General features: G+C 32.8%; 1 protein-coding gene across 1 annotated transcript in view; it reads left to right on the top strand.

Annotated features, from left to right (window-relative positions):
- The first annotated feature begins 537 nt into the window (after window positions 1-537).
- The window catches only part of LOC118185081 (protein spaetzle 5-like), a 60062-nt gene continuing 36379 nt past the window's right edge, over window positions 538-24220 (top strand). Inside the window, exon 1 of the mRNA XM_035354875.2 lies at window positions 538-896. Coding sequence (XP_035210766.1) covers window positions 864-896 — 33 coding nt within the window. The 5' untranslated portion in view covers window positions 538-863. The remainder of the gene's footprint in view (window positions 897-24220) is intronic.

Genomic DNA, 24220 nt, shown 5'->3' with positions numbered 1-24220 from the left:
ATTATTTAATTTCTTTAAATATAATGCAGAGCTGTAATATTTGGTGGCAACAATTTGAAAAGCGAAACGCCGTTTTACGTGGACGAAATTAATAGCCCAGAAAGGCTATTAAATTGCCTAAAAAACATATTTAAGTACAGTAGAAAGAAAGTTTTAGAGAATTGGGGTATGTACCTTCTTCGCCCTCACGTACTTGCCGTAAGAACTACCATATTTCCCCAAGCAGACCATCTCATCCCGGCGTTGAAGTAGAATGCAACTTATTTTCAAAACTATCCGACGATTAAATTTTCACGCTTCTAAGTGGTTGCATGAGTGATTACGCGTTCGCAGTTGAAAACCAAAACAGCTAAGAGAAATGATTTGATGCTTTATATTTATTTAGTTACTTATATTTTGTTTATTTTTTTCATTCAGTGTTGCGTCAAAAGGTCGGAAAAAACCGCAAGACATTCACGCAATGTGCATTTGTACACAAAACTTCAAAACAACACTGGAGCCAAGCCAAACAGGTTCTGCTCCCCTCTCGTCTCTCTCCACCACCACCACACTCGACTTCAGCACCTGTTGCTTGCTTAAAGACATTTCATTAGCACTGGCACCATCTAGAAGCGCACGGATCCATCCCAAATTGTCAACGGCTGAAACAAGATACGGCAATTGTATTGAGTTGCGTTCGACATCACAGTGTTGATGAGTGGCGGAGAAACACGTGGCCGGGGCTTGATTAGGGTTGTTCCTAGTACGTCACGCTTCCGACATGTGACGTCATGACCTTGGGTGAGTGGAGGGTTGACGTGCGCGTAAAGTTACCCTCAGGTAGGTAGAATGTCTGATTTCTGGGACGACTGACAGCAACGATTATGGGAAGCCGGACACTGGCAAGATGCCTTCTGGTGAGTACCTGCTCCGTTTAAAATAATTTGGACTTTCTCTGATAATTAATTGATTAAGATAAACTGGTGTTGCGGTTAAACATTACCAAACATACTTTACGCTTTCCGATGGTAAAATAACGGAATCTGTTTTATATTATTTACATGTAAAAATATGAAAACAGTCATGAAAATTAGCTGCGCTTTTTTTTATTACTTTTATTTACGTGACAAATTTTTATTATTTGATTTAGGTATCAATGGAGCCTTTGATTATGCACTTTTTTAGTACTTTACTATGTTTTAGAAAATATTTGAATTAATTTTTGGTTTTGAGCATATTTTTTTAGTACCTTATCGTCTGTCTATTTTTAAAAGATGCCGATAAATAACTAGGGATCTTTTCCGTTATATGACAATATGCACCAAAGCATTTTCTACAGAGAGATATATGCGCTAATTTCATGTGTCATGCTTTCGTTATCCATTTATTTGAACGCAGTAAATTTTTCTAAACGTAAGAAATATATTTCTTATATTGAAATAGATCTCTTTCAGTAAGTTCTTTGTTGTTCTTTGTTCATTGCGGTAACTAAGATTTTAATTAATAAAGAATGAAACTGAAAGAGATACTTTAATAAAAAAATTTTACTGGCAAAACTTACACTGAAAACAGGAGCACTACTACGTTTGTTTGGTTACGGCAAAGCATTCAATGGCTATCTGCTTAAAGGCAGGGACGCCTTCTTGGAGGACTTTCTGAGGGAAACATTCTCGACTCATGTTACACATGGGGAAAATCACGAAAAGGCCGATGCAGTGAGCCTATTCGTCTGGAATAGAGCTCAAATCGAACTTCCAATGTTCAATGTATTTTACCGCTCGGCCTCTAGTGGGCCGAAGCGCTGTTATAGGTACAGGTAAAAGCTTGGCTAACTCCTCCATAGTACCACAGGTAATTGTGATATTGCTGAACCTACCTAACTGTTAAACTTTAGCCCCAGTTTTGAGGAAGAATTACCTGGATGAGGCGGTCGGAAGGTCTTCCCCCCCCTCTTCCTCTACCATCAATCTCTCGAGAGGACTTTCGACTCGCTGTATATTTTGTATATACAAATAGCCCTTGCTGCACAGACACTATATGCTTGCAAACGTCTATACCACACAGATGTTTTAAAAGCACTGCCAAAAAATTTAAAAAAAAAAAAAAACACTTTTTTCTGTGAGAGGTATATAATATATTACGTTAAAATATTTTTTTATTGATTAAATTGATGTTGCGAATGTTTATAAAAATCATCAAACAGACATATTATAAATTAAATTTATTCAGAATTTTATCATTTAAATAAAAATTTAAGAGAAATTGAGTGATATAGTGTTTGATAGCAGTGACCAGTAATTTGACAATCAGCTTTTTTTGGCAATGTAAGACTTGTCAGAATACGTAAATGAAATGTATGGTAGAGTAACTGTAAAGTAGCTCCATAACACATCATATACTCAGGATGTCCTTTGCTAATCTCATATTTCCCGAGACACGATGAGGATATTGATTCCTGTATGTCCTGTACACTTAATAATTTAACATCCTAAGAATATGCTATTTAAGACGTATTGCCACGGGAAGATGTTTATTCTCAGATGTCTTGAGGACATCACATCATCTAAAGGAATTTAATACTGAATTTCCCTAAGGACTTCGGTTATCAGACATTTTAAGGATGTTTATATTCTATTCCCAAATTTGCAGATATGAATATGTATACTATATGCCGTTTAATTTTTGTATATATTTTTATTTCTAAAAGTTACTATATATATGAACTATATTTAAAAGTAACAGTAGTATCCAGATTAGACAGCTTCCTTTAGTAAGTTTAACTGCTCTTTTCCTGACACACTATGTAATAATTGATTATTTAGTAGTATAGTTGTATACATACGTTCTCTGATATGAAAGATATTTTCAGTGAATTAGCCTGTTTCTAGAATATTTACTGCATCATAAATAGCATATATTTTTATCTGAACTATTTATGTACGCACTCTTGCTGGCAATTCTTTTTTTAACTTTATTATTAATCATCGCTTTCTTCGCACTTACGTCACATAAAATTCAAAATATTTAAAAATCACAATATCACAAAATATTTAAAAACAGCACGTCTTTTGAATTCCCGATAGAGTGTTAGGTTTCCTATACTTTGTTATATATTCGATATATTATTTCTTTGAAAAATTGGCGCTTGAGCTGCCAGCCGGCTAAAAGAATTATTATAAAAAAGAAAAATGTATAAATGATTTTAACGAGCCCATCTAGTATTATTTCATAAAAATATTTATTATTTCTAATTAGACATCTCATGATATAATGCATTTTTATTTAAATCAATCAGATTACAAAGGACAAAAAAAAAAATTTTTTTTAAGAACTGCCTGTATTGCTTTTCACTCATTTGGTTTGCTGCTCAGTAACAGGAAGATTAAAATTGAAAGTTAAATATTTTACGCTTTATTGAATGGCAATATGCTGTTGCATTGAGATAATAAGTATTCTACTTGAGGTAGCGGTAATACATTGCTTTCAAATAGCCGAATTTGCGGATTGAAATTGAAAGGTAAATATGTTATATTTTATCGTATGGCAACAGTCTGGCGAGCTGGAAATAAAAATGTTAGCATTGTTGCCACTTCTCGCTTTTACATCTCCGAGTTTTTAAATAAAAATAGCGTCAAATTTCTACAAAATAGGAATAAATCAAAAACAATTCCGAAATTCAAATTTCGAGCTTTGAAGTATCTATGTTCTGGTGCGTTTAAAGCTCGGTGGCTCGGTTGATCCCCAATACCAGAAACATACATACATGCATACAGATTCGTCATTAGTTATAATTTAAAAAAAAATAATAGCCATAACATTTTGTGGTGACGATTTGAAAAGTGATACTCTCAAAAACTGAGTTTTGAGATTAATAGCATCTCTGGTACTAGAAAAGCGCTAAGGGCAACGAACGACATGATCATTTCTAAACGAAACTCAAATTAAATTTTTTTTCCAAGTACTTTTCAGCATAATTTTTCTGATTAATTTGTATTCGATCTAAACTGGTTATATCCATACATTTACACAGCATTTTAATTAATATTTAATAGGTAAATAACTAAAATTTTGTTTGATATTTTTTCGCCTTTTCTGCTCGGTTTTCATTAATGCAAAATTTTGAGATATCTACACAATAGAAAATCATTAGCGAACCAACATAACTTAACATAGAACTGAAAATTAGAATAATGAATTAAATATTAAACTACTAAATTTTATATTTAAAAATATTATAATTTTTTGATCAACTTGAATTCTGTATTATAAAATGTTTTTGAGTCAAATTTGTTTGTGGTGTTCTTTCGAAGTGTATCGCTGAGCAGCGCAATGCGCAAAGAAGTTATTGTTTATCATATTTCAAGGTTGGCAGCAATGCATTATATTCGACAACAATTTATGGACTTCCTTATCTTTTATTATGCTATTATCAAATAAATAGTCCGTAATATAATTTTTTAAAGGCGTTCACCACTGGCCGACTGCTGAACACTGGTATATCGACATTCCAATGTCCGACGAACAATCTGGCAGTATGGATATTTTTTTGGCTTCCCTGCTTCCCTTTGGACGTAGACGTAATTTATTTTATTTATTTTTTTATTAGACGTATTTTTTAGTCCAAAGGGATTTGAGTCCCGAAGGACTATTACTTTCGTTTTGGCATTTTGCGTCGGACTCATAAATGTCGGTTCACTTTTCAAACTGTTGCCACAAAATGTTAGAGTCCTGCATTATATTTGAAGAAATTAAATAATGAAAAATCTGCATAAATGTATGTATATTTCTCGTATTGTGATAAAACAACGGTACATAGAACAATCGAATTTTGAATGACGTAATCCTACTACGAATATGGGCATCTGGAATCCCAAATTTGAAATTTGGAATTTGTTTTATTATCGATTTCATATTTTGTAAAACTTTAACGAATTTTTGAGTAACAAACTCAACTATTTAAAAGCGAGCAATGGCAACACTCTACGGGAAAAAAAAAAAAAAAAAAAAAAAAAAAAAAAAAAAAAAAAACTTTTTATCTCCAGCGCGTCGAACTGTGTATCGGAAATTCTAAAGATATGCTCATTTTAAAATTATTTCGCAACACTGCTATTGAGCTAAATTTTATGGTTTAAGTGCAAAGAACATGATATTTAATAAATAAAAATCGCCACACTAAACTTAAAAAAAAAAAAACGCCCCTTTGGACGTAATTTAAAATCTGAAATATTTCAGGTTTTTCTAATAATTTTTATTATTTTATTTATTTATTTATTTTTATTTTTTACAAATTGAAGAAACTCTTTTTAGTCCAAAAGTGCTATGTCCCTGAAGGAGTATTGTTTTCGTTTTGCAATTTTGCGTTGGTTTACTATAAATGCCTGTTTCACTTTTTAAACTGTTGCCACCAAATGTTAAAGACTTGCATTATATTTGAGGAAATTAAATAATGAAAAATCTGCGTAAATGTACGTATATTTCTCGCATTGTGATAAAAGAACGATACATAGAGCCATCGAATTTTGAATGACGTAATCCTACTGCGAATATGGGCATGTGGAAGCCCAAATTTGTTTTATGATCGATTTTATATTTTGTAAATATTTAACGAATTTTTGATTAACAAACTCAAGGATTTCAAAGTGAGCAATGGCAACGTTGTACAGGAAAAACATTTTTATCTCTAGCGCGTGAGTCTCTGTATCGGAAATTCTAAAGATATACTCATTTTAAAACTATTTTGCGATATTGCTGTTGAACTGAATTTTATGGTTTAAGTTCGAAGACCGTGATATTTAATAAATAAATGTAACACACAAAATATAAAAATTCCTTTTGGACGTAATTTAAAATCTGAAACCTTTCAGATTTTCTTTTTTCTTTTCTTTTCTTCCTTCTTCCTTTCTTTTTTTTTCTTTTTTTTTTTTTTTTAACGAAACAGAAAGATATCTAACCGATGAATCATAAGTATGCAGTACGAAACACAGGTTTCAGTAGTGAGAAGATATAATACACAATAAAAATACTAAATGTAATGGGATCACAAAAAGAAAATACATAAGAATGCTGCAATTACAAATACAGCACAGAATTACATACAATAGCACAGAATATAAATTTTAAAGAAAAATATTGCTTCAGTTCTCTATAATCACTGTTGGGTTCAGAATGGCCATTGGTTAATTTTTTATGTTGTATATTTTTATAATCAAAATTAGAAATTCTGAGCTCAGTGTCGCTGAGAGTTCTTTTTTACAGTGAAACACAGTGAAAGGTTTTGGCAATGTCCTAATAAAATGTTCTGAGTTTAATAATACCAAGTTCTTCATGAATTCTACTGTTCCTAATGTACCAAGATGCATTTGTAATCTGCGTCAGAACACAGTTCTGGGCAGTTTTCAGTTTTTCCTATCTGCTTTACATGAGTACGTACAGACTGGACAGGCATAACACAACATGGGTCGCAAAATGAATTTGTAAATGAGTAACTTATTATCAATAGATAGAACGCTATTTTGAGCAAATAAGGGGAATGATGTGGCTTTACACACTCAAAACTTATGGGCAACTGAACGTATATGTAGGGTCCATGTCGGAGAATTTGTGAGAATCACCCCGAGCTCACTTTCCTTTTGTTGTTGTTGTCTTATCCGTTACTTTAAGAAGAATGGTTGCTAGAGCCTCAAGGAGATAATACACAATAACTTCCTGCTTCCATTCCAATTTTGAGGAATTCCGAGGGTCTCTCACTCATCTCCTCCTACAAACAAACCACACGAGAGAACTTTCGCCTAGCCATATGTTTAGAAAGTCCCCATGCCACAAAGACACTATACATTTACATAACTGCTTTCTCCGGGAGACACTATACATCCCTCCCTTCTCCGGGATTCGAACACAGGCCCTTCGGTACTGTGGCTTTCCTCATGTGTAAACATGAATTCGATCCAAATTTTTCGTAGAAACTCTGTTACGGAAGTTTCCTTACTTTGATGCAGATGCCTTTGCATGCTTTATCATAAATATTTACAGTAATAATAATAAAGTCTGTATTAGTTTAAAATTAGACAGAAAAGCAGCCTTAGATTGGCACGGAGATTGAATCAAACACTATTGATTTTCAGAGACGATTAACCACTGATCTCTCTTCTTCAGGAGAAAAACAAAAATATATAATGCATTTTTTTTTTCCAATTTTCCGATTAAACTGCCTGTATTTTCCTTTAATTTTCGTATTAGATTGTATGGTTTTGGTTCGCAGTTTTCACCATTCTAAGTTTATTTGCTTGTAAAAATGAATAATTTAACAAAATCATTAACAAAATTTGAAAATTATTATTATTATTATTATTATTATTTTTTTTTTACTTTTGCCCATTAATTAAATCTTGTTAAAAATTTTCTTACTGAAACATAAAGGACAGAAAATTGTCAACTTTTTAGAATACTAAAAATTATCATTATTTTCCTTCTTGTGCCTAAGTTCTTTTATAAACTATAAATAAAACCTTATTTTGTAAGAATATTTATTTATTATTTTTATTTTCATTATATTAATTATATAGTTATTCATTAAACATTCTCCAAAAACACAGCATTGCAAACTCATGGATTAATAAGTTTGCGAAACCTAACTCCCTCCTCTCCCTTTCACGAAAGTTGATTGTTATATCTGTTCTATTCTTTTAAATACATCGAAAATATCTCGTAAATGGGCAGCGATCATTCTTTCACTTCAAACAAAAACTAGCTTTTTTCCTACCAATAGATTTATCTTAAGAGCACTCTAATTAGTACAGACGTTTCCTTCTTTAGAATTTTTTATACGTTTCATCATAACTCAAGAAGTAAAACTGTGACTGCAACAACGAAGGTAATCAATTCTTATAAAAATAGAAGAAAATTATAATAAATATTTTGTTTTTACTCAAAAAAGAATAATGAATAAATTTTTCATTCGCTTATTAAGGAAATAAAGGAAACATTTCTTTCCGTTGGAATCGCAGGCGATATCTTTATTTAAGAGTTGGGAAGGGCGGGAACTTAGAACTGTCAAGATGCAGTTTTATAGTACAGGATGGGCCAATATACATTTATAACACGGGATGAAAGTTTAAATTACACTTGAAAGTACGAGGATGTAAAATAAACATTCATTTTAAAGTATTTTACAGTTAGTTAAAATTAAGAATGAAAATAAATTGAATTCCACTTAAAAGGGTGGAAAAAATCAGATAACAGTTTAACGCCTAGAAAGAGAATTTATCATTAGAAAAATTTTAAAATGAAAAACGGAAAAAAAAAAAAAAAAAAAAAATCATAAAAATTTAAAAAAAATCTGAAAGCTTTCAGATTTTATATTACACCCAAAGGGAAGTTTTTTTGAACGTTTTGTGTGTTACTTTTATTTATTAAATATATCATGTTTTTCGTTATAAGACCATGAAATTCAATTCAACAGCAATATCACAAAATATTTAAAAAGAGCACGTGTTTAGAATTTCCGATACAGAGACTTATGCGCTGGAGATAAAAATGTTTTTTCTGTACAACGTTGCCATCGCTCGCTTTAAAATCGTTGAGTTTGTTAATCATAAATTCTTAAAGTTTTACAAAAATATGAAGTAGATAACAAACAAATTCTAAATTTGGGCTTCCAGATGCCCATATTTGAGTTGCAGGACTAGGTCAAAATTTAATGTTTCTAGGTACCGTCGTTTTTCAACAGTGAGAGAAACATACATACGTTCAAGCAAACTTTTCATTATTTAATTTCATTAAATATAATGCAATATAATGCTGGGATTCAATATTTGGTGGCAACAATTTGAAAAGTGAAACGCCGTTTATAAAGAACCAACGCAAAATGCCAAAACGGAATTACTAGCCCTTTTGGACAAATTGCCCCTTTAAGCTACTAAAAAAATGTAAATTAAGGAGTTTGATGTTCAGAACCCAACTAAACATATGAAGTAATTTAAGAAAGTTATGGCATATTTTCTACTTTAAGAACTATGTCCCAGAAATTAAAGATGTAGGACAAAAAAATTCGTACTTTAGATAAGAGTTAAAAATCAGAGGGTGCAAATGATAGACTTTTTTTGATATTATTTCATCATGAATTAATGCTACATGGATGTTTAAATTTAAATAAAGATGTAGGACAAAAAAATTCGTACTTTAGATAAGAGTTAAAAATCAGAGGGTGCAAATGATAGACTTTTTTTGATATTATTTCATCATGAATTAATGCTACATGGATGTTTAAATTTATTTAATACAGAAAAGATGGTTGTTTAAGCCGAGGCAGTGCATTTTTTTCCTGGATTGTTTACGTCTCGAAGGGGAAGCTTACCAACACATATTTCCCACTGGTAAAGTGTCAATAGTTTATGTTCTTTAAGAGGGATTAACACACCTTTCTGGTGTCGATTTTTAATAACAGATGGCGCTACGAACGTTGAGAGATAAAGAGTCAAATCTGTACCTATAACCTGGTTACTATGGCATGGCAACGATGCTTCCCTTCCTTTGTACTCGTTTGGCGGGAAAGTGAGTAAACCATAAAACACTTAAACACATCCCAGTTGAACAAAAGAACTGCTGTCATTTCTTCCGTCTGTGACTCAGACTGCAGGGTATGTTTTGACCAGGAATAGAACTTTTCCACTTTTGTGTTAAATGAAAGATATCTGTGAGATACGTGAAAATTCCTTTTCGCAAAATTTGTTCATCACGCTTTTCAATGTTGCGTAATGTTTTATAATTTGCTGTTATTCTGCGGAAGAAAACAGTTTTTAAAAATACTAGATTTTTAAGCATTTCGGTAATTTCATCGCGACATAAAAATTATATATAAATTATTTTATACTTGATGATATGTGTATACATATATAGCATGCACATAATATTATAAATATGTGTAAGTACTTTACAGAGCTTTATATATATCTTTTACTTGTATTATAAAATCGTATAACGCTCCTAACTATATTTTTTGTAATTCAAAAGGGGATAAATCATTATCAAATATTTCTAGTACGGAGAAATAGTCTATGTATCCATACACATAAACGTAGCAAAAGATACTCTTCTTGACGGAATATCTTTGGCAGCAATATCAAGATATAACGAAAATTAGAAATCAATTAACTGACATGTGTTTTATTACAAAAACACTAGCAGATACTAGATACTTGCATGCCTTTTTCGAGATGAAAATAATAAAATGTTTTAATAAGATAAAGTGATCTTTAATTTTGGTGCTTGCAGTGAAGGATACTTGTCTGAGAGATACGTCAGTCCATTTTCCTTCACATGTAGTTGACATTAAATATAATAATCATGAGTTATTGACACTGAAATTCTCTTATATAGTTGATATTGCCCAATTTATATCCTTTTACGGGGTGAAACAGCGAATCTTGTAGATTTGGAATTGTCTTTTGAATTTTACGTTTTTTAAAAACTGTAAAGACTTAGTTTGATCGGTCATTGGCGGGAAATATTCAGTGCTCATGCTCATGCGATTCGATAAAAAATGCACCCAACTGCATCGTGAATAATTAAATTTTATCTAAACCTTTTTCGTTTAACTAAACTCAGTGGCGCAACAGCGCTAGTGGGACATGGCCTGCAGTGCCCCGAATTCTGCTTTTTTGACCTTGGACCCTGCAGTGCAAGAGCATATGTCCTGGGCAGCTTGTCGCAGGAAGCCCGGTGTTTAGTCCCCAAGCGAACTTGGTACTCATTTTATCGACCCAGTCAAGGAATGAAAGGCTGAATCAACCTCACACAGCCCGGGGATCTAACCTCGGAGCTGTGATGCAGCTGCGCGACGCGTTAGCCACTTCGCCAACGAAATATTTGCAGCAAGATCTCTTTTGATCTTATATGTGTACTTGCAGTCTATAACGGTTTTATCTTCGACAGCCATTTGCCAATATCCAAGTGCCTTTCGTCGTTAGAGCATTAAATTCTTCTTGCATTGACTTGTTCCTATTTTCATGCCTCATGGTGTTATGTTGGACTTCCTCTAACTGTACTGTGAATGAAGAAATCTACCTCTTGAGGTGGTACACTTTTGCTTTGTCTAGAAGCACTTCTTAGTTCTGCATTTTGAGAATTATCTTCTTTTTCTGAATTATCTTTAGTAGCAGTTATAACTTCAGTATCTTTTTGCTTGTCCATAGGAGGGGGGTCATTTGATATAACAGTTGCATCCCGATTGATTACTATAGTATCAGTATTTATAGCCAACAAACAATAATCTTTTATTCTTTCTTCCTGTCCAACCATGGTACATTTAACAGGAATGTTTTCTAGTTTTTGCCTCTTCGGTATATGCATATATGTTAGAACACCAAATACTTGTATATGTATTAACGATGCTTTCTTTCTTGGAACATTTTTCATAAGCAATGGCTTTAATCGCCAGCAATATATTTTGCGGATAATTTTGAGTCAACCTTCACCTCTCCGATACTTATTTTAAATATAAGCGCCTATCAGATCGCTCTAGCTATTTCCGTTGACGTACGATTATTCCTTTCAGTGATTCTTCCATTTTGTTGAAGATAATAGAAATTTTTCTCATATATTATGCCATTTTCCGTTAGCAAATTTTTAAAATCTTTACTTGTATAGGTGGATTTTCGATCAGACTTCAGTCGCTGTGGTGTTTTGCCGTATTGAGTCAATAATTGTTTGATTTAGCATGCAATACGTACTTTAGTTCCTTCTTTGTGTTTCAGAAGATAAAAAATTTAATGTATCTACTAAAATCAGGAATTACTGTTAGAATACAGAGGATGTTCGCACATTTTTTAGACGATTTTGTTTGCTGTAAAAAAAATTTGTTGGAATATTTTTTACTGCAACTAATAATTTTGAAGTATCAGTTATCGTCTGCTACTTGACAATTTTGTTTTCAGGCAAAATGTCGCTTTAAAAGAAGCAATGGATGGAAGGCTATGTTTGTGTTCTTTTTGAAGAAAATTATTCGTATCTAGTTATTAAAAAACTTTGTGAAAGCCATGGTTTTTCGATATCTAAAGCTACGATAGGTAATGTTGTCAATAACAAAGGCCAAAAAACTTCAAAATTTAGCTTCAAATGGAAAAATTGTTCCAAATACGTATCCAAGGAAAAAAACGGAATGTTTCATATGTTGCAAAAGTAAGATCTTTAATATAAAAATACAATTCGCATAGTCAAAGGACAGTTGCAAACTCATTAAAATGCTCATTGTCAACTGTCAACAAAGTGGTTAATGCTGATTTGAATTTTAAAAAAGCGAAAAAACGTAATGTGCATCGTCTTTCTTCACGACATATCGCCGAAAACAGAAGGCACTGCAGAATTCTTTACGAGAAATATTTATCCGGACAAAAATGAAAAAATGTTGTCACAATGGATGAATATTGGGTGTATTTAAATGACTGCAATAAAAAGAGATCCATTTATTATCATCAAAGAGCAGAAAAAAAAAAAAAAAAACTTAGGTTCAAGGAATCTAAAGAAAGGTTTTCTAAGGGATTTATGATTATTGCTGGTTTTTTGTATAAAGGCAAATAAAAAATAAAAAGAGCGGAGAAAAATGTTAAGATCAACTCCACATATGATCAAAAACGTATTTTATACCCAATTTTTAAATATTAAATACCTTCTCTTTACACACAGTGTGATCAATCAATAGAACTGCATCAAGACAAAGCAAGCAAGGACACGTCAAATCTACTGTTAATTTCCTGGAAAAAAGTAGAATAAGAAACGGGTACCAAGGCCATACCCCTTCACTCATATCCTATTAAATCTCCTGATCTATCAGCAACGTATTTTTGCGCTTTTTGACTTGCGGGTTGTCCAAACGTTGACCTACAACCTTAGACTTTGCAAAGGTGTTCGAGAGCAATGGGATAAAATACCTCTTCCGATACAGCAAAAGGCTTTATTGTCTTACGGTGTATAAGTGTGTTAGTTATGTAGTATAGTGAAGGCTAAGAGTTATCAAATAGAATATTTAAAACATAAAAATTTTAGGTCAAATATTTCTGTTATTACAATGAAAATCGTCTAAAAATATGCGAACAGCCTTTGTATGTTTAGTATCACCTGGAGTTACAGTTTGTATTAGTCTACAATGAGCAGCTATATTCTAAATCGAGGATTTCGTAAGATGATAAATTAGACCTCCTGAGAAATGGTTTTTTCCATGCTTTGGTTGCAATGCAGTCCTTGAAAGTTGATGCACTGGAACACAGACAATATTAGTATCTTCAAATAAAGCTGCTTTATGCATCTTCAAAATATCTACCGGATTTCTGTGCTCTAATTCTATATGCCAACCAAGAATATATTCCGCATGGGCTACTCTCATGCGGAGAACATGCTTATTTTTCATAAGAACATACATAAACCGTCTCCGATGTAACCAAAAGCTGTTACCATTTTTAACGATATGGCATTCAGCACCTTGATTACAAATTTATTGTCAGTTAACTTCTTTGCGGATAATAAATTTTCCGACACTTGCGGGTCATAAAATAGATTTTACATTGTAATCTCCATTTCTTCATTTTTGGTTAATTTGGCACCTTACCAAGCAATTTCCTTTTGCCTGATTTAACACTGTATTTGTATTAGCTAAAGTTATTGTAATTACTGTCGAAACTAATAACCATGCTTTTATTGTTACACAAGTAAATAATGGCTGCAGAATGGATACACCAATAACCATATAAACTATTCAGACTTGTAAAATATTGATCACGACAGACTTACCACGCTTCACTAATGTCACTTGAATTCATAGCTGCAATGACTTGTTGCTTTTGATTATGCCTAATTTTTCATTCTGAATATTTATTGCAATCATCCTTCAAGTATTCTAAGTTCTTGCAAAAGGAGTATTTAGATACTTTATTTTTATTATTGGAAATGTTACGCGCAGAAGAAAAATATGATTTTAAAAGTTAGCTAAATAAATGCGTGTAAAAATACCTGTTTCATGTATAGGGTCTCCGAGAGTGAATGGAAGGATTTCCTGAGGTCTCTGTAAAGTAGGTTGTGGAGTCTCGTATTCTTAGGTAACCCAGACGAGAACTCGAGAACTCTAAGACTTCAGTAAATTGCCTTGCCTTGTAAAGTACTACAGAGACTGAGAAAGGGTGTAAAGAACTCTTTTATTTAACTCAAATAAAAGTTCACAGAAAGACCACTTGTGCTTACAGAAGAGCCAACATTTATGGCTTAAATCAAAAGTAATGAAACTGAATTAACTAAGTAAACATAAATTAGCCCAACGGTTACACAGATAGAAAATGCGCGAGTTGGTTCAAGTCGGCGTGATAAGTCTAATGGCGGGAATAATGTTAGGCTGCAGAATACTGCTCTCAAGAGAATCAGTTGGCAAATGTGGCCTTCAGCAGGCGGAACGCGCTCTAATTCTACCTTTTGAAACCTTCCTTTAAATACTATGTCTTTTCTACCTCATTTGAATACATGAGAACTAGAAATTTACATTCTGGAAGAAAAATGGGAAACGAGAAGGACATTAAAGCCCATTAACATAAAATAACCGACTAGTGAAACTAAATCCTTATAATTTATTATGTGAAATGGCCTGAAAATGCTTTTATTTAATTTATTCAACTTTATATCACAGTTGCTCAATCTATATTGGCTCGCTGCCCACTTTTTTAGATTTACTTCGATAAGCATTTCCGTCTTTGTCAGCGTCTTCTGCCTTTGCAACAGCGATATATTACACGTCTTTTGAGTGTAATCTGTAATCACTGTCTCAAAATGTACAAAAAACTCGAGGTAGTTTTCAGGTAGGTCATGCATAAATATCTACCGGATAAATATCTACATATGTTAATTATCTTTTATTTAATGTCATGTACTCTAATTTTAACCTTGAATAATTGTGTATATTGCCTTACTTAATGTATTATTTTAAATTTTTTGTATCAGTAACTCTGTTAAATGTTTATTGTCACAATTGATGTGTTATATTTCTGATTGTACCAAGTATATCCATGTAACACAGTCATACCGTTACATGTATTAAAGTTATCTACAGAATTCTTAAACTGTTTACGTTGTGGGAGCCAATTAACAGTATTGAAGTTGCATCAAATCCACCCATAGCTCAGTATATGGAGAAACTGAAATTGTTCCCCTCACCCGCATTGCACCCTTCTCAATCCCTGGACCACTGACTTCTCCAGCATTCGTTTTGCATTCCAGCACTGGTCTTGCGCAAAGCAAACCTGTGGACCCGTACGTTATTTTGATGCTGGAGACGTGAAAATTGAGCAAAGCCGTCAGCGGGACTCGAACTTGGACCTATCGAATATGCGCCAAGTGTGCTACTGTTACACCACGAAGGCATGCAGAAAGAAGGGAGAAAATACCCTATATACTCCCCCTTTTAAAGGGAGACTCGGGATTAGGGTAGTCAATCGCCAATTCCCGGTGGTGAAGAATCATAGTCCACCACCTTTTAGTTCGGCCGCCACTGTAGAGTCATTAGGTTATTTTGATGACGGAGACATGAAAAATTAGCAGTGCCGTCGCCGGGACTCGAATCTGGATCTCTCGAAGACGCGTCGAATGCGCTACCGTTACACCACAAAGGCATGTTAGAAAGGAGGGAGCTTTCATTTTTGAAAATAACTGAAACACATCAGTTTACTTGTCCCTTCGCCAAACATTGGCCTGGGGAGCCTGAAATCTAGAAACTTTTGTAGCAAAGTTAATTTCACCAGCGGGGTCACCTGGCCGTATGCTAACTGCTACACCGTCGATGGAAAGAAAGGATGGTAGTCATTGTACTTGCACTGGCACCAAATTATCAACTAAAGCTCATCAAGCAGTACGGAAATACAATATAAACGTTAAACTCAACACATAATTTCTCAACACATTTACAGTAACGAACCTGCAAAACATGCTCAAATTCCTACCATAGTACATGCAGTATGTATGATAAAAAAAATATGCTACTTGTGGGCATTAGATATCATTATAAGTATGGGTTTTTAATGCATCTTAAAATTAGTAAAGAAACAAACTTGTATTTCGCGTAAATTTAGACAGAAAAATTCAATCGATTTCGAGGGCAAACAGGTCACTCTTCATCAAAAACGAAGGAATTTTATGCACTATTTTGAGGTCAAGTTTTTTGAAAAACTATTCTGGATTCGCTACGTAGCCGACACTTTCGCGCTTTTTGATGGTAATAAAAAAGATTTATCCCAGATTTTATCTATTATAAATTCTATTGATCCTGCTATCAAGTTCACTTTTGAAACTGAATTTGACAATACCCTTCCCTTCCTTGATATGCTTATAATTCGCAGTGAATCTGATTTCAGTACTACTGTTTACCGTAAACCCTTTTCTGTTTGTTTACCACCCCATGCTAAGTCATGTGATCCGGCTAAGCAAAAAATGGCTTCTTTTTTCTATTAGTTTGTTCCTGAGAACCACTGCTTACTAACGAACTCAATTATTTGAGATCAGTTGTCATTGACTGAGGAGTTTCTCCTATGGTCATTGCTAAAACCTTTAAAAAATTTTCAACGTGCCATAAAAAGAAAATGTTCCGCTGTTAGAAATAACACTAATAACCTTGTCGTACTTCCATTTTATCCTTCTGTTAGTTGTAAAATTTCATGACTTCTCCAGAATACATGACTTCTTCAATAAAATCTATGGTTCCTTTCTTAACGATTCCATTTCTGACCTTAATTCTTGAAGAATTTGTAGCATTTCGTTTCAGTGTGGTTTGAGATATATCGGCCAAACTAAAACAGCATTGACGTTTCGTAATAGGAAACATGGATCTTATGTGAAAGAAGCGAAATTAACAAGTCTTCGATAACTAATCGGAGTTGGGAATTTAATCACAGTTTTGACTTTGGATCTGCAAAAATTATCCAAAAAGCTTCTTCCATTGGAGAGTTAGATTTTCTTGAAGCTTTTTACATTTACAAAGATTTAGCTTGTTTAGTTAATGACTTTAAGTCCAATCCAGTCCTTCCTAACTCTTTTAAAAATCTATTAACTTAAGTTTTCAATTTCCGTTACTAATTTTGGCGACAGATGACACTACCTTCCTGTTCGCTTTACTGCAGTAGGGCATAAAACGCCCGCTGCTTTTCTATCTTGCAAATTTCTTTGCTCCTGATGAAGAGGAATATGTTTGTCCTCGAAATCGATTGAGTTTCTTGTCTATATCTACGCCAAATACAAGGTTGTTTCGTTAGTAATTTTAAGTTTCTCCTTGGCGTGTTTCTCTTTTGGTTTATGTGCAACTTGTTCCAATTTGTGTGAAGCGTCGCTTACAAAATTTGGCATGATACGTGCAAAGATATGGTTATTATAACATTTGTATAATCAGGTAAATGTTTAAATGACTGTTTCAAAAATATTTAAACAACAGAATTTTCTAAGCATATTTCTATTGACCACCTACTGCTAATTCCTTTATTCTGCCTTTTAGAGTAAAAACGCTTCCCATTTCAACAGCGCCGAGTGGTAGGCGATAGTATGCACGTTGGAAAACAACGCTTTTAGACAGGCGGTTCTTAATCTGTGTTCTCCTACGAATACGTGACTGTTGAGTCAATTAAAGATATGGAAGAAAATTATCAGTAACGGGAAAAACAGCAAAGTGTTGTAATAACTGGTGAATGAACTGCAAAATATTCAGAATGTTTAAACTTGTTATTGAATAAAAAGGAAAGTAAGTGTGACGATTTGCGGTGTGACAATTATTGACCAAAATATGTACAGAAGCAATATAATGAATTGTAACTAGCCCCTATAATGAACTCTGGATGGCAACAGAGTACTGCGCTTGCGCAAGTATGACAGCAGTGGTTTCGACGTGAATCGCAGAGAGAGTTGGGAAGCTCCGACAGTGAGCGAAGGTGTGGAGATTTATTATTCGTACAGTGGGGGGTGATAAGTGCCATTTTGGCTAATGTGTCTGATCATACCACCTGCTCGGATACCTGTTAAAGTTTTCTAAATGTATTAATTGAATTTTGTATCTGTGTCTTTTTGTGGTCTGAATAAAAGAATTGATGCCATCACCGGTGCTACCTTCCTTATTACTGGCACATTCACGACCTTACACCCCGCTTGGACAAATCACATTGCTTCATTCACCTTATACATCGCATGTAAAAGATAATAAAAGCTTTTTCTTACACACCGAGCTATAAAGTTTTGTCTTTACTTTTTGTATGAACAATGTTATACTCGTAGATTAATTCACTTAGTATTTTATAGTTGTACAACACTGTTTTAAGAATACTCAGGGTTTTAAGGCAAGATCTCATGCTATTTTACGTTGCATATATTGAAACGTATTCATTATGATCGTGATCGTTTTGAATTACTGAATTAAATAAAAACATTTTAACCTGTTTCATACAGGAAACCACAGAATGAGCAGCTGTTCCGTCTGAAAGACTTTCAGCTTTTTCTGTTCATTTAGCAGCTTTTATTAAAAAAAAAAAAAAAAAAAAAAAAAAAAAAAAAATCTTTCGATACAATTTTGGGCTTTAGTGTAGAATTGGGTGCCCCTTCGATTAGTGACATATTTTTTTTTAAATTTTGGCGATGAAACTTCACTTCTGGTTACCATGATAGTTTTAACTTTGTTTTAGCTTCCAGATTTTATTTAAATGAAAATAGATTGATGTGTACATGGACAAATTTAAGGCAGTGCGAAATGCCTAGTTTGTGAAATTCTAGGATGTTTTTTTTAAGTGAAAACAGATCGATGTGTACATAGACACAGAGTTTGTGCAGTCTTTGACTTCTTAATTTGCTTTTGTTTAGCGGCCATCTTGAAATTGCACCCTCCTGGAACCGATCTTGGCGTCAAAAAAGAATCGCCAAGAAACAAGAGGCATCCAATTGTAAACTTTTACCCAAAATTTTGATATAGTGGTGATATACATATTATGGAGAATTTTTTACGCTTTTAAGAAGAATGTTCATTCTACAGAGATTTTTCTATGAACTATAAAATTTTGTTACAGGTATAACATAGATGTTATAAAAGATTTTGACATTGTCACATTTTCGACAAATTATAGCAATGTTATAGAATATGTTACCAAGAGTAATACAAAGTTGATGAGTAGAATTCTTCGCGGATACTTTTGACATAGGTCTGAGATTCTGAGAAAATTTTACAATTCTGACTAAGTATTTTACAAATTCTGAAGAAATTCTTTAGCAAAATCAAATAATGGTACAAAAATAAGACTGAAACTAATAAAATAACAAACTAAATAATAAAAAATAAGAAATTAATAAAATAAAAGTAATAAAATAATAGTATTACAAAAATAAAACTATTATTATTAAGCTTATAAGCCACTTTTGTGACTGCTTCTTAAATTAATAACATTAATAATTAAAAAATTATAAATAAAAATGAGAAACATTCTTTAGACAAACTTCACGAAATCTAACTGTTCATTCTCTAAGATCTTTTACAAACTTGCCAAGTGACCCATGGAAGATGCGGGCGCCTGGAAGGTCAACATCCGCGCGCAGTTTCAATGGTATTTGCTTCAGTGGTGTAGAAAATGTATTATTAATATCCTGTTGTTCGCCAGAAATCTTACCGATAACACAAACATTTGACTAACATATATTTCGAATGATATATATATATATCATTGTTGTTGATAGTTGTATATAATATATATATATATAGTATATAATATATATATATATAGTTGATAGTTGTATATAATATATATATATATATATATATTATATATATATATATATATATATATTATATACAACTATCGGAGTACGCTGTAATATCAGCTAGTTCGGATATTTAGAGTTTCAGTATTCTATAATTCGCACACGTCTGAATGAATCATATCATTTATAATGTGAAGGGATCAGCAATTAAAACCATAAACAATTAATAATAACTCAAGAGTGAAACCTTGCGCATTAACCACTCTGAAATTGAACTGTCTCACATTTTGAAGACGAAATGCGGAAAATTCCAGCTATAGTCCGAAAACTGAGAAATTTTTTGTTCTTTCTTTTTCTTTGAACTGGCGATAAATAATTAATCCCATATTTCCCCGAGAAAAATACCACCACTTAGCATAATCCAATATGATAATGAATTTTTAATTCTTCTCTATTATATTCTCCTCAAAACAGACATCAAGTAGTCTGGGCTGAATGTATTACCCCTTCTTTCCCCGCACACACACGCAACGCGAGAGACGGAAGGAAGATTACCATACTTCCGGTTAATCTAATATAGATTCTCTGAAAAGAAGGAGTATGATGGTAATTACATTTCCTCCGTCAAGTTTAAAAATTTTATTTCCTTGCATGGCATCGGTGTGACAGACGAGTACGTTGTCTTATGCCTGTGAAAGAGGAGCTGTGTACTATATTTAATTAATTTCCTCGCAGTTAATTTGTTTATTGTAAATGTAACTTGTCAGTTAAGCGGAAGTACAAATATTTTTAAGTAAAAATTGTTTTCTGCGTGACTTTTGTGTTTATTTTAAAAATTAAGAAATAGGGTGCGAATTTATTAAGTATCAGCATCAAAGCAATCTGTAACATCTGATAATCTGTAATTCTGAAGTATTAATAAAACTCCAAATATGCGAATTAACCTGGACTGTAACCCATCCGAATAATGTAAAAATCCAGATAATACGATTGCGTTTTTTTTTTTTTTTTTTTTTTTTTTTTTTGTCGGTAAGCCATAGAAATATTTACTTATAAAGAAAATGAGGCTATTTTTCTCTTTTTCTCTTTCATTGTTCTTAATTTTATCAAAAATTATACAAAGGTAAATAAAAAGGCTATGTTTATAAAATAATATAAAAATTAAGGAATTGATGATTTTTAAACGAAAGCAGGTTTTTGTCTTGCAGCGCGTAATGTATGGCATTAGAAACAACATAAATTTAATTAAACTTAATGTTGTAAATGTTCTTAATAATTATAAAATGGGTATATCATGAAACTGATTTAGATTTAGATATATTATTAAAAAGAAAATAAACGTTTAAATTACTAAGAAGCGCAATTGTTTCTTTCATATACCTCAATTTTACCAAATAACGCACTTATCAATCACATCGAATGGGACTCTGGAAACTGGCTGCAGGTGACATGAAAGATATGTTGAAAATCTTATTACCTGAGCAATGGCAACACTTTACGGATGGCATGCATACTGATAAAAGAATTGATTGCACAACATAATGATCCAAAAAGTGTCAAAAGACTCCAATAACGGTGTAAAATATGCGCTATGTTTTATTTTACAAATTAAATATGTTAGAAATTATGTCAGTTAGATCTGTAATTAAAAATTAAAGATTCAGATTGTTAAGATGTTCGCTTTTTGCTTTTAATTCCCTCCGTTAGTTTGTAAGAAATTTTCGAATTCTTCTGTGTTTTTTTCTGATGGTGTATATGCAAAAAATGTCCAGCTAGCAATTAGAAGATCCATAGTTCAAATTCCTATGTGGCTACAGTTGATTTTTCATACATCCTGGCTTAGAAAATTAAATGAGTTATTTATAGTGCTTCTGAACTGAAATATTATTGATGATATGTGTCACTACCTGGATTTGGTCAATTTAGGCTCATGCCCAGTTGCCTTTTAAATGGGGGGAGAATGTAAGGAACTGTTGCTCTCTTCGTGCGTGCTCTTGTGGTGTAAATAGTTAGCAAGCAGTTTGGATCCCATAAAAGACGCAGTTAATTTTTAACGTTTCTTGCATTCGAAAATCTACATTGTTGCGAATTGTTTGTATATATGTAAATGATTTTAGTGAAATTATATATAAAATTGTAGTATCTTTTACGTAATGTAAGACCAATTGCCTCGAAAAATTCGATTCTCCGCCGGAAAAACAATATTACAGGGACAGGCCATTTAACAGAGGCTATCTCGCGAAGTAGGCGACATATAGCCAAGCTGAGATGGTTTTGGTGAATAATTTTTGTCACCAAATCTGACGAGAAATTCGTAAATGTTGCCAAGCTTGGCGATCGTTTGGCAAAATTTTGGTCCGATCTCTCTATAACTGTAATTGATTCCTATACTGTAACCGTATCCAGCCCTTATATATAACTTTAACTGTACATATCTTCCAATAATTTCCAGAAATCGAAGGTACTGGAAAGCTATATAAGACCAGACGTAGCATCAGTTCTCAGTTTTTAGTTCAGAGTTGGCATCTCTGAGTACTGAGAGTTGAGTACTGAGAGATCTCCGTGCGAGCTTTGCTCTTTAGATGCGCTTTGCATTGTGTTGTGTTTAACGTTCTCAGTACCAGTCTGAAGTTGTAACTACTGATTTTGTTTAGTCATACTAAGAAGAGGTGTACGAGTACTAAAGCGTTTCTTTGGGGAAAATAAATTTTGTCAAGCTATCGTCGGTTCTACGGACATTCAAACCATTATGAACTCGTACGCACCTAACAATATGTTTTTCGTAAGTTAATCAATGATCAGCTTTAATTGGAAAAGTGAATTCAAAACCTTACGCTGAGTTTAGCGGCAACATATTGCGAAGTTAGGCCTTTCTTTCATATAAATATAGAATCCCATCCCTGATTTTGTTTCTTCGGCAATTTACAGAGTAGTATGATTTGACATATATCGGCCAAACCAAAAGAGCGTTAAAATTTCCTTCAAATATGAATCGTATATTCGAAAACTGGTTATAGTTGCACTCTTAACCAGAATTTTTGCTTTGGTTCGTCAAAAATGATCTATGAAGTTATTTCAATTGGTGATTTGAATTGGATTTCCTTCAAACTTTTTACATTAATAAAATTATTTTCATTAGTAAATGACATTCATTCTGATCCATTTCTTTTCAATACTTTCAAAATTCTAATATCTTAGCGTTTTTACGTTTCATTACTGTTTTTATCTTGACATATGTACATTGATGTTGGCTGTATTCCACTCTTTGATTTCCATGTAAAATGAATGCCTCTTTACCAGCCTTTGTAAAAATATTTTTTCTGTTGTAGAATAGGTTCCCACGTCTGATCGTTCTCAAAATAAAAATTGAATTTTCTTTAAAATCTACACCAGATTAAGATTGCAATTTTTTTTCTCCTTAATATTAAAAAGCTAGAGATTTGGTATTTTGTAAAAGGTTTTCGTTTTCCTGATCGTTCTGCGTCTATGACAAACATTAAGATCAAATATAACTACTTTATAGATACTTAAGCGCGTGAGTTGGCAACAATCCCTCTTTTATCAGGATGAGATTTGCCATGTGAAATGAAAACAATAGCATTTGATTTCAGGTGTGATAAGGAAAAATGTTTTTCTTTTTAATTTGCATATGATAACAGGCACAAATAAATATTCAGTACTATTAAAAGAAATTGCGTTTGGTCTGGACTGACGGGGGGGGTTCATATTACACGAGGATATCAGTTTCAGTATAAATGGCAGTTTTCGGAGCCTGAACTGGAAATCTGAAAAATTAAAATTTTAATTCTTTTATTTTATTTTAATTTTTGAGCCACACTTTGCTTTCTCTACCACTGGGTTGTTGCCAAGAAATTCTGTTTAGAACAACTTATTAAACCTGATTTTTAACTCTAGAAAGGTTATCAAATGACAATCACGTTTTTACCAATTTTTTTTCGGGATCGCTTTACGTTCTCTAAATATTGTTGCACTTTTTTTTTTTTTTTACTTCCTTGTATGAAGTAAAGGAAATATTGTAATCGCGGTAAATTATTTTGGTATTGTATTTCAATGAAAATATAAATTTTGACCGCTCTTGAGTCCATTTGAATGATGTGTTTGCATGACATTCTGTACGTACGGACAGAATAAAGAAGTCTTTTTTCTGAAACGGATTATAAAATGGAATGAATTCAGAAAAGATTTTTTTCGTCCCGTCTGTACGTACGTACGTATGTATCTTGCATAACTCAAAAACGAGTACCCTCAGAACGCTGAAATTTTATAAGTGGGACTACTATAACATTTATACTTCCCTTTTTGGTTTCAATCGACCGCAGCACACGCATTTATATATTTATTTAGATGTTTATGCTAAATTTCTCAAAGGAGATAATATACTCAATAACCTATTAGTAAATAAATTATATATACATATATACACACACACTCTGTTACCCGGCTCGGTGAGCTCAGGTTTTTGGTCTAATATTTT

This window comes from Stegodyphus dumicola, chromosome 2 (assembly GCF_044657685.1).
Source record: "Stegodyphus dumicola isolate Sdum_Otavi_A_Nest chromosome 2, ASM4465768v1".
Lineage (NCBI taxonomy): Eukaryota > Metazoa > Arthropoda > Arachnida > Araneae > Eresidae > Stegodyphus > Stegodyphus dumicola.
The sequence above is the reverse complement of the archived record's forward strand: the minus strand, read 5'-3'. Positions and strand labels throughout refer to the sequence as shown.